At 41.8% G+C, this 17,930-nt stretch overlaps 1 protein-coding gene across 2 annotated transcripts in view; it reads left to right on the plus strand.

The window, feature by feature from the left end:
* Nucleotides 1–17,930, plus strand: part of LOC114682004 (serine/threonine-protein kinase MARK1-like) — a 76,247-nt gene that overhangs the window by 46,728 nt on the left and 11,589 nt on the right. Inside the window, exons 3-4 of one of the 2 annotated variants that reach the window (XM_028855767.2) lie at nucleotides 409–462; nucleotides 17,044–17,092. In XM_028855767.2, the coding sequence (XP_028711600.1) occupies nucleotides 409–462; nucleotides 17,044–17,092 (103 nt within the window). Of the gene's footprint in view, nucleotides 1–408; nucleotides 475–17,043; nucleotides 17,093–17,930 lie in introns of those variants that run through there. The other variant, XM_028855768.2, reaches the window with a different exon arrangement.

Raw genomic sequence — 17,930 nt, forward strand, 5'->3', positions numbered from 1 at the left:
TTTGTTAGTTTGCTGCTAGAAAGTCGGTGTGTCCAGCTTCTCTGTATGCTCAATAGTGTCATTTGCCAAACCACGTGTTTAAAAGCCACTTTCCCTATAATGTTGCCTATCAAGACTTTGAGGAAAAGATTAATAAGATAGAGGATGATTTTTACAGTTTTAAAAGTAAAAATGTGGAAGAAATAGCAAAGGCTTAATTCCATTGATTTGGAATCAGGAGGTTAATGACAAGTCAATAATCTGTGTTCTAAGGGTAATAGATTATCAAGACCATGCCTTCTGATTATGTGAGCATCCACATAGAAGTAAATGGTGTATAGTTAAGACTGAAACAAAACTGTTTTCTTTTCAGGGTTTTATTCATTAAATGACATGTCTCAAATGAAGTTTAATGATTCTCTTTTTTAGGTAGCTGTGAAAATAATAGACAAAACTCAGCTAAACCCTACCAGTCTACAAAAGGTATTTAATTAATTTAATAAATAATGTGAGTTTTTATAATAATATATATAATTATATATTATATAGTTAATATATAATTCTATAAAGTCAAGCATGAACTTTTTTGTTAGGTACAACACTGTATTTTACCAGTATATGATGAAAAGAAAGAATCTAAGATGTAATGATTATGGCTGATTATAAACAGGTTTGAAATGTGTCTAATGCAAATTGAGCATCATATACTCAAAATACGTGGACAGAAGTATTTGGGACTTTGTCGATTCTTGGATTTGAGAATATTTGCATAGACTTTTAGCAAGATGTATGTGTCATATGAATTACTTCATAGGATTAGATTTTGTATCGAATATTGTGGAATATTTTATATGTGTATGCACATGTGTATGTGGGTTGCACATACCTATGTGTGAGTATGGAGCCCTTCTGGGATGGCAAATTCCTCTGTGCTGGAGTTAGAACTGTTTGCAGGATGTCGTGTGTGCGCTGGAGTCCGTACTCTGACCAGCAGGATCGCACTGTTAACAGCAAGTGCTGTTAACCCCTGAGCCGTCTCTCCAGCCCTGAGTTTTGAAGTATGGAGAATTCTTCTTAGTGAAAACCTAGTTCTGAGTCATAGTTTCCATAGGTGTCTCTTCTTTCATTGCTTCCTTGGATTCTTCTTTCATGCAAGTTCATCTTAGACATTAAGTTACAATAGACAGCGCTCCATCAAAGGATGGAAAAAAAAAAAGCAGGAATGGGGAAGAGAAATCAGTTAGGACAAGGATCTTTTAGTAGCCAGAGCTGTTTACTTCATTAAGTACTTCAATGGGAAACCTTAGATACAAACATTTAGTATTGTAAAAACAAAGCAACTGATTTACTGTATGAGCTATAGAGTACCCATTGTGATTTCAGTAGCCTATAACAGTGTCAGATTTACAAATGTCAAAGTTACGTAAGTGACTTTGGATTCCTTAGTTTGCCATGTTTACCTATTTCCATGATACTAATGAATCAGAGCCTTCTTCCCACTTCTCAGGCAAGTAGCTCTGCATTTTTATGCATTTCTGCACAGAGATCCGTCTCTGTACTTTCATGGGTTCCTTTTATGTCTGACAACCAGTAAAACTCCAGCACACTGAAGTCTGCTTAGTGAGGACTCATGTTTGCTGGGCTCTTCTGAGAACCTGAGTTAGTGCGGTGATGATGGGATATAGTCCTGGGGAACGTCTCTTCTCATAACACCAGAGTCCATCCTACCTGGATGCAGCTGTGGGGGTAACTGAAGGTGCTCTCTCTGCACTGATAAACTATCTGAAGCTACTGTGGCATGGAAGTTTAACTCACTCATGTGCCCAGGACTCTAAAACACACTGAACTGCACTCTGGCCTTGCCCACCTCCCACCCATAGTTTGTACTTTTTCTGGATCACTCTGGGAAGTTCAGTGATTTCAAGTGACGTTTGAAACTTCTGCCAGGATACCCAGTAATGGGACACCCCATTTGGTCTTTCCCAGCAGAGGCAAGCAAAGGTCATATACTATTAATTTTGCTAGTTGGAACATGTGACCATGGAGCTGATCATTGCCTTCTTTTTCTGAATAACTGAAGGTCTGCTTGCTGATGAAAATGTCTCTGGAGAGCCTGGAAATCTTTCCTAAAGTGTTGGCTTTCAAAACACACAAAGATGATGCCATCTGTGTGCTCTAAGCCTGTTCATAGAATTACTTTCTGGAAAAAACACTATTTGGTGGGGTAGGTGGGGGCGGGGAGCCAACCCCAGCTCATGGTTTGACTCATTCTGTTCACAGAACATTTAGACTTGTATTTCCCCATCACATCAGCAGCATCTCCAAGTCAGTCCTATCTCAAAATCCGAGTGCAAAGAGCAAGCCATCTGCTCCCCTGCATCATCAATTAAGTCGTGCAGGCCACAGTAGTCATGTGACTCCATGGGGTGGGCATGCCTATGGCACTGAAGGTGAAGAGAGGCCTCGGCTTCTTCTTGGCCTCCTTTTTGGAAGCACGTGCCTAAACCTTACCCTCATTTGGTCTGAATGTAAGCTGATTCCCCCTTCATTCTCTTCTGTGTTTGTAGAAATGTGTCCTTCCTTCCCAACGTCCCTGATAGAGAAAAGAGTCTAAATAGGGGTACTTGTAGCATGAGTCTTAAAGAGTCTTATTAATAAAATCAAACCTGTAGCCAGGTATTGGGGTGAAGCTAGAAGATCAGAGAACCAGAACAAGCCACAGCTAACCTCACCTGGCCAACTTCTCAGCTGGTCTTGTTTCCTCAGACTGGAAGCTTCTGTGTCCTCCTCCCAATGGCTCTCAGCTGAACTGCTGCTCAAAAGCCTGAACACTTAACCAGCTAAAAGCTTAACCAGCCAAATGCTTCTAGTTTCTGGTCCTCACGCCTTATGTACCTTTCTGCTTTCTACCATCACTCCCTGGGATTAAAGGCTCGCTTTCTGAGATTAAAGGCGTGATGAGTCACCATGCTTGGCTGTATCCTTGAACACATGGTTTTCTTCCTCTGGAATGCTAGGATTAAAGGTGTGTGCTACCACTGCCTAACCTTTATGTTTAATATTTGGCTGTTCTGTCTCTGACCCCAGATAAGTTTATTAGCATGCACAATATTTGGGGGAACACAATACCACCACAGGTACTGGCTGTTTAAAACCTCTCAAAGTCCATAAAAACAGTTTGGCCTTTGGAAATGTGGCTTCAGTGTTGTTTACATACTATGCCTGTATCATTTGTTGTAACTCAGTGGAGTCTAATCCAATGAGAGCTGGTAGTCTAAAAGGTGTCTGAATTGACTCCCTCTTTGTAGCACAAGGATCACCTCATATAGTCATGGTTTTTTTTTTTGGAGAATGTTCTGTGACCCACATTAATGATCTTGAGGTTCTTTTAAGCTACATGTAATGCCATGTGAAAAGCAAATCAGTGGGGCAATTTTGTTTATAACTGATAGGCTTCAACTGTAAAATTCTCATTTTCTCAGAAATGTCCTTTCTGAAACAAGGGCACAGTAGTTCATCAGATGAAGGTTTCTTCACTCTGAGTCACCAGAATACTTCATTTCTTCTGACATTATTATATTTCCTATGTATTGCTTATGAACTTACATTTTATTTTTTTAAATTGTGTTATGTATTTTGCCTGTATGTAAGTCTGTGCACCACATGCATGCAGTGTCCACAGAGGCCACAAGAGGGCACTGGATCCCCTGGAACTGGAGTTACAAATGGTTGTGAACCGCCAAGTGGATGCCAGGAGTCAAACCCTGATCTTCTAGAAGAGCAGCCAGTGCTTTTAACCACCGAGCCATCTCTTTAGCCCCCATTTTCATTTTTATTGTAATTTAATTGTATCACACATCACAAAAGTGGCTCTTTGTGATTTCCTGACTGGCAAAATTCTAAAGAAGAAAAAAGAAAACACAAAGCAAGAGTCAGGCATGGTAACAACTAATGGAGCAACAATGAGACCACATAACGAAGTTAATTAATTAAATAAAATAAAAGAAAGACTACCACAACTCAGAATTATGTTGTAAAATAACAGGTCGCATTAAAACTGCATGGAATGTGACTCTCAGTGCTAGGACATATGAGATTTTGTAGAAGCAGAGGTGTAGAAATTTCAGTAACTGAAATCTTAAAAACATACTTTATTGAATAGCTCATCCATTTGCTGCCAGTGTCTGGTGATCTGAGCCACTTGAATTGATGGTTTTCCAGTAGTGCCCACCTCTTCTGGTAGGCTGAGTCAGTGTCCCAGAACTTCTGTAAAGCAATCACTATCGTGTTGAAGAATGTCACCTCTCTAAGTCAGAACCAGGCAGTGTTCAGTAGAAACCAAATGTGTAAAACAAACCACAGCGTAATTGGCAAGCAGTTCAATCAAGACAAGACCAGAAGTTCTTCAACAGTGTTTCTTAGCAGGACTACCTGCAGACATGTTGAAATGTCAGTTCCTGGTGGGCTTATGCCTGCTGACATCTTTCACTTCTTAGCTGAGTAGATCCACGCATGGACTGAGTGTTCTCCCATTCAGCTCTTATTACAGGTGTGTAGACTGAAGGAAATGTGTTGTTCAAGTCTGGTTTGGGTCAATGAAACCAAAGTGATGAGAATATTGAGGTTTTCTGTTTTGTTTTTATTGTTGTTGTTAGTTTGTTCTTGTTTGATTTTTTGAGACAGGGTTTCTCTGTGTAACAGTCCTAGCTGTCCTGGAACTCACTTTGTAGACCAGGAGACCTCAAACTCACAGAGATCCGCCTGCCTCTGCCTCCCAAGTGCTGGGATTAATGGTGTGTGCCACCACCACACAGCTAGAGAGTATTAGGGTATTTTTTTTTTTTTGGTTTGGTTTGGTTTGGTTTTTGTGTGTGTGTGTGTGTGTGTGTGTGTGTGTGTGAGAGAGAGAGAGAGAGAGAGAGAGAGAGAGAGAGAGCGAGCTAGCTGGGTTGTAGACTGCAAAAGCTGTTTTTTAATCAGAAATGAAATGATTAACTATCTTTATGTCTTTCCCTCTCCTCCCTCCATCTCTCTCCCTTTGCCCGTCCATCATCCACTCTCTTTTCTTTCTTTTGGCATTCTGCAAGTGTGATGCTGCCATGTCAGTTAGTGAGATGAGATCTGATGCTCACTCACTACTCCATTCTCCATAAAACTAGCAATCAGCAACATGCCCTTACCTTGATTTGGTTTGGGACAAAATACTGGAAATACGGATGATCATGAGGTGATAACTGAAAGTTGTATCTCTCTCACACACAGTATGAAGATTGGTAGGAAGAGTGTTTCACACTGAAGTGTGATGGATTTTGAGGGGAAAAGTGTCCAGTTGTTTTAGAAAGTAATGCCAGTAAAATTACAGCATCTGGCCCAAGTGTGAACTGTGCAGTCAATAAGGCTGAACTTTATGAGCCCCCGCTGTGTTTCAGGTTCAGCGTACCCTCTTAGACGTCAGGGAAAGTGTGCAGTGACATGTTTGACATGTCTAACAGAATGTGTGCTGCATCCAGATGATAAAATACTTCCAGAGCCAGTATGTCTAAGGAGTGGACACAGAATCTGTTTATGTCCCTGAGATTAAGACTCCAGTCTCTCAGACAGGCATAGTGGCATGCGCACCTTTAATCCTAACACTCAGAATGGAGAGGCAGGCAGAGCCCTGTGAGTTCCAGGTCTGCCTGCTATACATTGTGAGCTCCAGGACAGGCAGAGAAACTCTGCCTTTAAAAAACGAAAATAATAAAATAAATTTTAGGGAGTTTTTGTTTTGTTTGTTTTTCCAAAACAGAGTTTCTCTGTGGAGCCTCTATCTGTCTGGAACTCATTCTGTTGTCCAGGCTGGCCTTGAACTCAGAGATCTGCCTGCCTCTGCCTCCCAAGTGTTGGGATTAAAGGCATATACCATCATCGCCCAGAAGAATAAAATGTATTTAAAAAAAAAAAAAAGACTCCAGTCATTCCGTGTCTGACTGTCGGAGTGTGATGAGCTCAGCATGCTAGGATTTGCCTGGCAGCTGCCCCCAGCGAGAAATTGTTCCATAAGATTGCTTTGGCCCTCCAGGTCTCCGGGGTTATCTGGCACATCACCTGATGCTTCTTCTGTCCCCAGGTGATCTACGGTTACGGATTTCCACTTGATAGAACTAAGACATAAGATACAGTGAGAAGAAAGGCAGTGGTTAGAAGTGAAACTGTCCTACAGCTCAAACTAGATGTCACCGAGCCAGACACACGTGCTCACTAGTTAATTCTTGATTCAACAGATACTTATCCAAAGATTCAATTTCTCCATGTATTGGTGGAAGTATTAAGGCAACTCTACGTAGTTAAAAAGGAGGTTTATTTTGTGGGGTAACTTACAAGTAAAGGAATCGGTTACAGGGTCCAGGAAAGGAGTAGTGCAGTCCAGCAGTGTTCTCTGGAGAACTCTGCTCTACATCCAGTGTCCAGGATCCAGGAATCAAGAGAGCCAGCATGTCCAGATCTCTGGTCTTAAGAGCTTCTCTCTCCGCCCCGCCTCGTAGGCATGACAGACAGTTACCGGAAGCCTCAATGAGGGTAGTACTTCCAGGTCAAAGCTAGAACAGCTACCCACTACATCCATGTGTTTTCTTCTGTTCTTTTCAGCTTCCTCCTTCCTGTTTCTTTTAATGAGATCATTGTCCTGCTGCTGACTGTTACATGATGACCTCTTGAACTCATGACCTTGCCCTACCTACCCAATGCCTCGCTCACCTCATGGTCCTGTGACCTCTTGAACTCATGACGGCCTCTCTACCTCAAGGACCATCAACCTGCACAGCTCTCACTCCCCCCCCCCCCCCCATTCCTCCAGCTTCCTTTTCCACGGATCCTCTTCATGCTCTTTATTCTAGCCACCTGGCCTTTGCAGCTTTTTCTTCCTCCCTTTGCTGGATACTAACTCCCTCCTCACTTACTTCTTAGACCTTTCTCACTTCCTCAGAGAAAAAGAAATCCCTCCTGTGCTCCATGGCAGTTTTGAATCTCCTTTCCATACTGGAATCCGACACTCCTAACTAAGGAGTTATTTGGTTTGGGGCAGTAGCTTCTTTGTTTGTATGCCAGCATTCTGTGAACCCTAAAACTTGTGATTGTTGGGCCTGTATTAACGGTGAACTACATATCCACTTGTACTGTGGAAGAGTTCCCTTAGGGGAAGTGGAAGAGACTAGGAATGTTGACGTCATCTATAAACTTCAGCTTGGCTGTTTCAAAACTTTTAGCCCATTTAGTTACTGTAAGAGTCTTCCATCCTCCCCCATGTGACTAGCTAGGTCTGCTTCTTCCTCCCACCCCAGAGGCCTGCTAGGCTCTTGAGGGACTCACCTTCCCCTGCCTCCACTTAGGTCCCCTTTTTTCATCCCATAGGCCTGCCCAGCATCTTGGGTCTTTCTGTCCTTCTGTCCCCAAGTAGACTCTGCTAGATAGGATCCTACCCTCCTCCAGGACCTCTCCCCTGCCCATGATGTAGGCACAGCTTCTTACCACCCTGTAAGCAGTCCATCTTTTTTGCAATCTGGCTTCTCTGAGCTGCTGGACAGGCCATTGCTCTGACTGTGAGTACTAGGCTAGCCTGGGCTATACAGTGAGCTGTAGGCTACCGTGGACTACATGAGGCCCTTCTCTAAACACCAAAGCAAAGCAGAAAACAAGCAAACAAAAAGAAGTTAACTTAAATTTTATAGTGCTACTAGTAGTAGTTTTCTAAAATATCTGATTAGATTGATGTCCCAGTAAGATGTCTAAGGACTAAAAAAAGGAGATTCGTAATGATCCCATAAATTATAAAGCTGAGCATTTGATCAACAGGGTTCTGTTGATGTAGGCACATCATATGTATAATTTCTCAGTGAGTGAGGCTTCCAGGTGAGTCCAGGAACTGAACGTCTCCTGCAGGGTAAAGCAGATCTGCACTAATTCACTAATCTGCCAGATACTTCCAACGACGGGACAGGATGGCAGAGAAAGTTTCCTGTTCTCTTAAAGCCACATCAGAACAAAGTACTTGCAAAGCTAAGGAGGCTGTGCTGAAAGACACCGGATGTACACAGTGTACATCCCTCCTTCTCCAGCCCCTGTTTACTGTCATGAAGGCAGCCTGGAAAAGGGAGTTACCTGGGACTGCAGAATCGTCCTCTGTCTTCAAGACAAGCAAGCAGCAGAGAGGTCCTCTGAGAGGAGGAGGCCACAGGCAGCATGGCAGCAGGTCTGACAGACACCAGACCCACAGTTTGGCCCTGGACTAGAGGGAGGCTTTTCATGGAATTAGGGTGGCAAGTGGCCAGGCCGTGTCCAGTCTCCTAGTTTAAATACAGCAGATTCCCACACCACACAGAAGAACAATAGGCAGAAGAAATGAAAGATTGGAAGGAACAGAAATTAGTTGAGAAGAGAAAAAGAAAATTCTCCTCACTGAGGTGAGTACTGATTGATGCCATGGAGCTTGGCTAGTCCTGACCTCAGCCCTGACCAGGAAGGACTGAACAGAGCAGTAGCCCTCCACAAAATGGAAGATTGTTTGGTGACTCCAGCTCCCTGGAGCAAAGCCAGGAATCTAGAAGGAAGCAGTAAAGGCCCTGCACAATTAGAGTAGCTGTCTGTCTGGGTCCACAAAGTAAAAGCCCTGCGTTACAGCCGAGGCTTCCTGTAGTTCTCTTAACACAGTTGTAACAAATACTGACTTTACCATCCAGTTCACAGCAGACCTGCAACGCAAAGCCTGGAGGGAGCTGGCATACTCTGAGCGCTCTTGCTAATTCATATGTGCTGGAAACATCACAACATCATGGCTTGAAAACGAGAAAGGAAGAAGTAAAAATCAGAAACTCAAATAATGTGGACCTGAACACTATCCTTGTGAACACACAGCTTTCCTTACTTGTCTCCAGACAAATGATGCGTGCAGAAGGGATGGTGTTAGCAATAAGTGTCCACCAGGGGACGTCTAACTGCAATCTCAAAGCTCTGCTCCTCTTCCCACCTTCCTTAGAAAAGGCAAGGACTGGTAAGCTTGACCTCTTGCTAGTGAGATGCCCTCTGATAAAGATGCCCAGCTCCCTGACTTTCCTTCCCGCTCCCTCTGACTCAGAGGGTTTCTGCAGAAGACTCCGCTATTAGCTTCTGTCTCCCTCATTCTCTGTTTTCTCTCTCCTGTGTCCACCTAGGAAACAAAGAGGTTTAAGCAGGTACTAAGAACATTTTTAGATCTTTGCAGATACCATGTTTTCATTTGGCCAGAATTCTCTAGATTCAAGGTAGACTATTAGTCTGTTAGGGCTGCCATCATAACTACATGCCACTTATAGGTGGCTTAAACAATAGAAAGTTTTATCACTGTTCTGAAGGCTAAAAGTCCGAAAAGAAGGTGTTCTCAGGGTTGGTTTCTTCTGAGACTTTTCTCCTGACATTCAGATAGCTATCTTCTCAGTGACCATCCGTAGTATCTTCTGTACCCCAGCTCATCCTTGGTATGTCTTTCTCCTATACAGATACTGATCATATTGGCCTAAGGTCCTGCCCTTGTGACTTCATGTACCTGAACTCTCTTGTTGAGTCCATTCTCCAAGAACAGTCATGCTGGGAGCCAGGAACACACTCTAGTTCATATCAGATAATGGATCATACACAGCGGTGTGTGTTTCTTTGGGTGGAGGGTGGTTGATGGTGCAGGATTCTGGCAGCTCATTTTCCATAATTAACACAACATACAAAGTATCACAAGACTGTTAGCAGCAACTGCTCCCTTCTATGAGTGCCATCATTTTAACTTTGGTGGTCTGAATAAGAACGGCCCCCATAGGCTCATATAATTGAATGCTTAGTCACCAGGGGACTCTTGTAAAGAATTAGAAGGACTAGGAGGTATGACTTTGTTGCAGGAAGTATGTCACTGGGGCCAGGCTTTGAAGTGTCAAAAGCCCATACCATGCCCAGTCTCTCTCCCTCTCTCCCTGTTGCTGTGATCATGATGAAGGACTCTCAGCTACTTTTCCAGCACCATGTCTGCCTGTGTGCTGCCATGCGCCCTGCCATGATGATAATGGACTAAGCCTCTGAACTGTAAGCAAGCCTCCCTACCAATTAAATGCTTTCTTTTATAAGAGTTACTTGGTCATGTTACCTCTTCACAGTAATAGGACAATGACTAAGACATTAGCCAACATGCTTCCAGCCTCTACACGCCTCCATGTTCTTAGTTGTTAAAATTTTTTCTCATTCTTTGTCCAAATCAAAGGTTAAAACAGTGTTTAAGGTATCTTTGAGATGGAGGAGTCCTAATAGCTGTATATTATCATTTTAATTTTTTAAAATTACTTTCTGATTAGAATTTTGGCTTTGCTTGTAAATGTCTTCTATACATCATCTTCAGGTGGAAGTGGGGTGTCCCTTTAAAGTGCTATTTTTGTTAAATGTCTCACTTTTTACAAGATTACTATCCCACATTAATCTGGTTTTGATAGAATGGCTACATTCCAAGTTCCAGCCAGAGACTAAAAACTCATGAACCCAAATTGTTCTACAAAAGCCCAGCTTTTAAAAAAGCAAAACCAGCTTAAAACAAACAAACAAACAAAACTCCTTGCTGTAGAGGAGTCTCTTGAGGGGCACGCAGCTCATCTGTTCCCTTAGATGTGGAGACATGGGGTGGAAGGTGGAGACATGGGACTGGAAGGCGGCTCAGGAAAGCCCCTGCGCCCTTGCAGAGCACCGGCCTTTGGTTCCCAGCTTGTAGGGGGCCCTCGCCCCACCCTGTAACTCCAGTCTCAAGGAATCAGACGCCCTCTTCTGGCTTCCACGAGACCCTGCACACACGTGCCACACATATAAACATATTCAGACACATAAAGTAAAATAATTAATCTGCTTCCCTCACTTTGACATACATCATAGCCAGTTTACCTCTAAGGAAACTGACTTGGCAGTGATTTTATTAAGAGTAACGAATGTTCTCTGTGTGGCAGTGTTGTTCTGTTTTGTGACTTGGCACACTGTCTCAAGAATGAAGAAGAGAAGGAGCCCAGAGATCCTGCTTATGCCATGGCTCTGAACCTGTCCCTCAGGACACAGGCAGGGCCTGTGCCAGTTAGAGCAGGGCAGCAACTCCAACTCCCCTGTGGTGTAGGCAGAGTAGGTTAGAGAGAGGAACAGCTTTAAAATGATACAAAATTTAGGCTGAGTGGTGGTGTGACACGCCTTTAATCCCAGCACTCGGGAGGCAGAGGGAGGCGGATCTCTGAGTTCGAGGCCAGCCTGGGCTACAGAATGAGTTGCCGGACAGCCAGGGCTATACAGTGAAACCCTATTTCAGAGAGCGAGAGAGGGAGAGGGAGAGGGAGAGAGAGGGAGGGAGGGAGGGAGGAGGTTATCATTTAAATCAAATGCATAAATGTACATTCTTTGTCCAATGTAGGATGAACATTTTTTCTGTAGCTTAAGTTCTGTGGTTAGAACTGTACATTATCTAACATGAATTACATTCATAAAGTCAGAATAGATTTGTTACTATTCCTAGTTGTGTTCTATTTCATGAAAGGAAATTATAATGACAACAGGAAACAATCTGCCAATAAAATCCTATATTTAATTTTAATCATTTACACTTACTTAACCCACACCTTGCAGTTTCATTAGCAACTTATATCTGGTATTTTCAAATTATCCACTTAATTTTATTACAAATACATGACTCATTGGTTTATATAAAATGTAATTGTGTTGGACAGACTCCAAGGCACTCCCCAGCAGTGCCTGCCTGTCAGCATTCACTTCTATTATTCCTTCCCCAGATGATGGGCAAGACCTAAGACTTTTCAGATAGTAGCATGGGGGGAGGTAAAGGGATCTTGGTCCCATGATCATGTTGTATGGTATGAGCTGTCATGCTAGCAGGTACTCTGGGGACCATGAGTGCTGGCTTGAAAAAAAAAAAAATGTAGCTTAAAATTTTACTTCAGTAAGTTTACTATGTGCCCTTCAGTAACAAAAAGGTGGGAAAATGTTGATTCCAGTCAGAAAGCTTGTTCTGGTGCTGATCATGAGAGCACCCGGCAGTTCCAGGAAGCAGAAGAATGCTGGACGCTGGAAGGAAGTCTAGCTTGAAGCAAGGGTGTCCTGACATAAGGCTGTCCTGAGAGGTGGCCTTCCTTGATCACACATGCCGAAGGCATTGGGAAATACCTGGGATGTGCACTGCTGTGTGTTGGGCTTGAATTCCTGTGGGACAACCAAATTCTGAATGAGTTCAGAGTCAGCAGCAAACTGATGGTATTTGAAGCATCATGAAGCCCTTGGGAAGAGCACATTGAATGCCAGGGGGAGGGCTAAGAGCTGAAGACCCGGGAAGAGGACTTCGCAGAAACCTGAGCAGTCAGAGAGACAGGAACAGAGAGTTGGCTGGACAGGAGCCTGTGCTGTAGGATCTCAATTGTGTTGAAGATCACTGAGAGGTCAGGCTTCAAAAACACTCCTTAGTCAGGCAAGGCAGTCTTGAACATAGTGAACTTGCATTTTTTTTTTTTTTGTAGTCTGTTCTTTATTTTATATCTAGAATCCACTTATGAGTGAGTACACACCATGTTTGTCTTTCTGGGTTTGGGTTATCTCACTCGGGATGATTTTTTCTAGTTCCATTCATTTGCCTGCAAATTTCATTGTTTTTCTCTGCTGAGTAGTACGCCATTGTGTATATGTACCACATTTTCTTAATCCATTCTTCAGTTAACGGGCATCTAGGTTGTTTCCAGGTTCTGGCTATTACAAATAGTGCTGCTATGAACATAGCTGAGCATGTATCTTTATGGTATGAATCAGCATTCCTTGGGTATATGCCCAAAAGAGGTATAGCTGGGTCTTGAGGTAGTTCGATTCCTAATTTTCTGAGAAACCTCCATACTGATTTCCACAGTGGTTGTACAAGCTTGCATTCCCACCAACAGTGGAGGAGTGTTCCCTTTGCTCCACATCCTCTCCAACATTGGCTGTCATTGGTGTTTTTGATCATAGCCATTCTGACAGGTGTAAGGTGGTATCTCAGAGTCGTTTTGATTTGCATTTCTCTAATGATTAAGGATGTTGAGCATTTCTTTAAATGTCTTTCAGCCATTTGTGATTCTTGTTTTGTGAATTCTCTGTTTAGCTTTTTAGCCCATTTTTTAATTGGACTGTTCAGTATTTTGATGTCTAGTTTCTTGAGTTCTTTATATACTGTGGAGATCAATCCTCTGTCAGATGTGGGGTTGGTGAAGATCTTTTCCCATTCTGTTGGCTGTCTTTTTGTCTTATTGACCGTGTCTTTTGCCCTGCAAAAGCTTCTCAGTTTCAAGAGGTCCCATTTATTAATTGTTGTGCTCAGGGTCTGTGCTGTTGGTGTTATATTTAGGAAGTGGTCTCCAGTGTCAATGCCTTCAAGAATACTTCCTACTTTCTTTTCTGTTAAGTTTAGTGTAACTGGATTTATGTCTAGGTCTTTGATCCACTTGGACTTGAGTTTTGTGCATGGTGATAGATATGGATCTATTTGTAATCTTTTACATATTGACATCCAGTTATGCCAGCACCATTTGTTGAAGATATTTTCTTTTTTTCATTGTATAGTTTTGGCTTCTTTGTCAAAAATCAGGTGTTCACATGTGCATGCATTAATGTCAGGGTCTTCAATTCAATTCCATTGGTCCATATGTCTGTTTTTATACCAGTACCAAGCTGTTTTTACTATAGCTCTATAGTAGAGCTTGAGGTCAGGGATGGTGATGCCTCCAAAGGTTGCTTTATCGTATAGAATTCTTTTATCTATCCTGGGTCTTTTGTTTTTCCATATGAAGTTGAGTATTTTTCTTTCCAAGTCTGTGAAGAATTGTGTTGGGATTTTGATGGGGATTGCGTTGAATCTGTATATTGCTTTTGGCAAGATTGCCATTTTTACTATGTTAATTCTGCCTATTCATGAGCATGGGAGATCCTTCCATTTTCTGATATCTTCTTCAGTTTCTTTCTTTAGAGATTTAAAGGTGAACTTGCATTTTATCTATTTGCTTACTTGTAATTTTTAACTATTAATGTTAAGTATTATAGACATCACACACACAACGCAAGTATCATATGCTTCCTTGATCTTGTATAGGAATTATTAAAGTTATCTAGGGTAAACTTTTTTGTTGCCATTTAAACATCAGTGGTTGTTCAGTTGGGATGTATTTTTATTGTATTTCATTTTGTTAATATGTGATATGACCACAAACTAAAATTTAAAGCTAGGCATGGTGATGCACACCTTTAATCCCAGCACTCGGGAGGCAGAAGCAGGTGGATCACTGTGAGTTCGAGGCCAGACTGGTGTACACAGTGAATTCCAGGACAGTCAGCTACACAGTGAGACTTGTTGTTGGGTGTCTCTTTACCCTTTTGGCTTTGTGATCTTTTGGGGGGCCCACCACCCAGCTCCCCAATAAATCATCGTTTAGGCTTATTCTTTCTTATGAATGCCCAGCCTTAGCTTAGCTTGTTTCTAGCCAGCTTTTCTTAAATTACCCCATCTATCTTTTGCCTCTAGGCTTCTACTTTTCTTACTTCTGTGTATCTTATTCCGTAGCTGACTGGGTGGCTGGGTGGCTGGCCCCAGCCTCCTTCTCTCCTTGTCTTGCTCCTTGATCTCTCTTCTCTCTTTTTCTCCTTTTATTTATTCTCTCTGCCTGTCAGCCTCACCTATTCTTTCTCCTGCCTTGCTATTGGTCATTTAGTTCTTTATTAGACCAATTAGGTATTTTAGACAAAGTAACACAGCTTCACAGAGTTAAATATGCAACATAAAAGAATGCAACACATTTTGCATCATTATACAAATATTCCACGGCATAAATGGAATGAAGTGTAACATATCTTAAAATAAGATTCCACAACAGAGACCCTGTCTCAAAAAACAAAAAACAAAACAAACTAACATTTACCGTTTCACTCATTGTTGATCTACAGTTGGGTGGCACCACCTGTCATTACATTGCTGTCCACCTCCAGAGAAATTGACATAGTCCCCAGCTGAAGTTCTGCACCCATAAGCAGCCTAACCACAGCCAACCTACTGGCCTTTGGCAGCACTGCTCTGCATGATATATTCATGAATTGAACTACCTCTTGTGAGTCATAGTCATGTCGTATTTGGTCTTCTGTAACTGGTTTGTTTCATTTGGTATTATAGTACCCTCAAGGCTCCTCCATGCTGTGTGTTGTACTTTCTATCTGTGTTATCACATTGTGTTTATCCACTCTTCTGTTTGAACCTTCGCTTTCAATTCTCTCAGGTGTACAGTCTACAGATTAGATGGTGACTCTTTTTAAGCTCCTTTGGGAATGTTGTTTTCCATGGGACTGTATCATTTTCCGTAGTATCCTCTCATCTGACAGCCATCAGCAATACCAAAGGGTTCTCAGCTCTCTCCATCTGACTCTGTCTTCAGGTTTGTTCTGTCTTGTCCTGTGCTATACGACATTGGTCATCCTAATGAGTGTCAGGTGTTCTCACTGTAGATTCGAGTTTTATTCCCCTAATGACTAATTATGTTGAGTATCTTTTCATGCTCTCTTAGGCTGTTAATAGATCATTAGAGAAACATCACTTGTGGTTACACTAATTTTAGATTTTATTCTTACAAAACATGTCTTAACAGATTTTTTGTTGTTGTTGTTGCCAATTCTTGGTCCTCCTATTTTCTTGAACAAATGTTTGATTTTGGTTTTGGCTCTAACATTTATGTAGCCAATGTAAAGGTGAAGATAACATAACAAATCATGCTCTTTTTTTATATGTCATGATTTTTTTAAACATTTTATTTATTTGTATATGTGTGCATGTGTGTCATGGTGTGTATATGGAAGTCAGAGGACAATTTGTAGGAGGAAGTTCTTTCCTTCTACCATGTGGGGACTAAAGATTGAACTCAGGTCATCAAAATTGACAGCAGGCACTCTTATCCACGGTAGCCATGTTACTACCTGACAAATCATACTTTGAAAAAATGGCCCATATAGATTTTTAAAGTTAAGGAGAAAGAAAGTTTTAACATTCATGTTATTTTGTTTTATTTAGCACATTTAATAGTCCTTTTGGGGCTAGAGAGATGATGGCTCAGGGGTTAAGAGAATCAGCACCCACCTAGTGTTCACAACCATCTATAACTCCAGTTCCAGGAATCTGATGCCCTCCTATGGCCTTCGTGGGCCCTGTACAATGCTGTGTACATGCATGCATGCAGGCAAAACACATAAAATAAAAACAAATGAATATTTTTTTGGTTTTTGTCTTTCAAGACAGGGTTTCTCTGTGTAGCTCTGGTTGTCCTTGAACTCACTCTGTAGATCAGGCTGGCCTTGAACTCAAAAATAAATGAATCTTAAAAAGTAGTCTTCCCCTTTCTCCTCCTTTTCCTCCTTTTCCATATCTCAAGACAGAGTCTCACTGTGTATCTTATCTTGAACTTATTGTCTTCTTGACTTAGCCTTTAAGTTCTTGGATTATGGGCATGTGCCACTGTGCCTAACTATTTTTATTATTTAATATTATTCTACAAGTCTATTTAAAAGTGCTTCTGAATCTTTCACAAAGTGTTGGGTCAGCCAAAAGATATAACTTTAAGGAATCAGACCCTGACACCCTCCTCCCCACTCCCCGGAAGCTTGTTTCTGGTGACCAGATCTCGTGAAGTATCGTTAATTTCACTTCCATAGCCTTTTCCTGTTTCTGGTCATTCAGAGTTGTTGAAGAAAAATGTAAGTTCCCCTATGTATAGCTTCATGTCACCAAAGAGAGCAGACCACTCCATTCGTCTCCTCCGAGTTCTGTGAGAAGCCAGGTCTCCATGAAACTAATACAGAGGCTGAGTACCATGGCTCGTTTTGCAGGGGTGGAACCCAGAGGAAGGGCTGTGCTTAGTTCTCTGCCTGAGTCGGCAGGCAGTCTTGTACGCAAGGTATTGTCTTCAGATGGATTTCAGTTGGCTTCTGCTTGACTTTTCTGTTCTTTAAACAAGAATATGTCTTATCTTTTTTTAACAGTTGTTTCGAGAAGTACGAATAATGAAGATACTGAACCATCCTAACATAGGTATGAAATCACCATGTGTGGTTAATGACAGCATGTTTCCCCATGGAAGGGCATTTGGATGTGTACGGTTTCACTGTTGCTCTCTCTATAAAAAAAGAAAAGTGAGCCCTCGGGGAGGGGACACTTGGTGCGGTGACACAGTCCTGTGGGTCCTGGGCTGCCCTCTGCTGCTGGTGCCTCTCCTGTGACACCACACTGAGTACAGCTGGGGTTCATGCACACACAGCGATTTCTAGCTCCTTATTAAATCAGAGCTTGCATGTCATCAGCTCTTAATAGAGAAGAATTACATATATTGAACTATTAACATTTGAGTTTAATGTAGTGTTGACAAGCAAGATAGTTTTGTATTTTGAAGAAAATAAGGCATTAATTTCAATTTTACTGAATTGTTTTAGTAAATTTTGACTTTGCACCCTTTTACAAATAAACTTATTGATCAGATATGTTATATAAAATCATTTGATTCTAAGGAGTAAAAAATTATTTTTAATCTACCTTTTTAAAAAGATTGTATCTTGCATCTTTAAGGATTTTCTCTATATGTAACCATTAATGTGATCTTTTTTGGTTTTTGTTTTTGTTTTGTTGGGTTTTTGGGGGGTTTTTTTTTTGGTTTTTTTTTTTTTTTGGTTTTTTGGTTTTTTGAGACAGAGTTTCCCTGTATAGTTTTGGTGCCTATCTTGGTGGATCTTGTCCTGTAGAACAGGCTGGCCTTGAACTCACAGAGATCTGCCTGGCTCTGCCTTCCGAGTGCTGGGATTAAAGGTGTGCGCCACCACCACCCAGCCTAATGTGATCATTCTTGGTGAATAATTTCCCCTGTGTAAGTCTAGTA

The sequence above is a fragment of the Peromyscus leucopus genome, chromosome 15 (assembly GCF_004664715.2).
Source record: "Peromyscus leucopus breed LL Stock chromosome 15, UCI_PerLeu_2.1, whole genome shotgun sequence".
Taxonomy (NCBI): Eukaryota; Metazoa; Chordata; class Mammalia; order Rodentia; family Cricetidae; genus Peromyscus; species Peromyscus leucopus.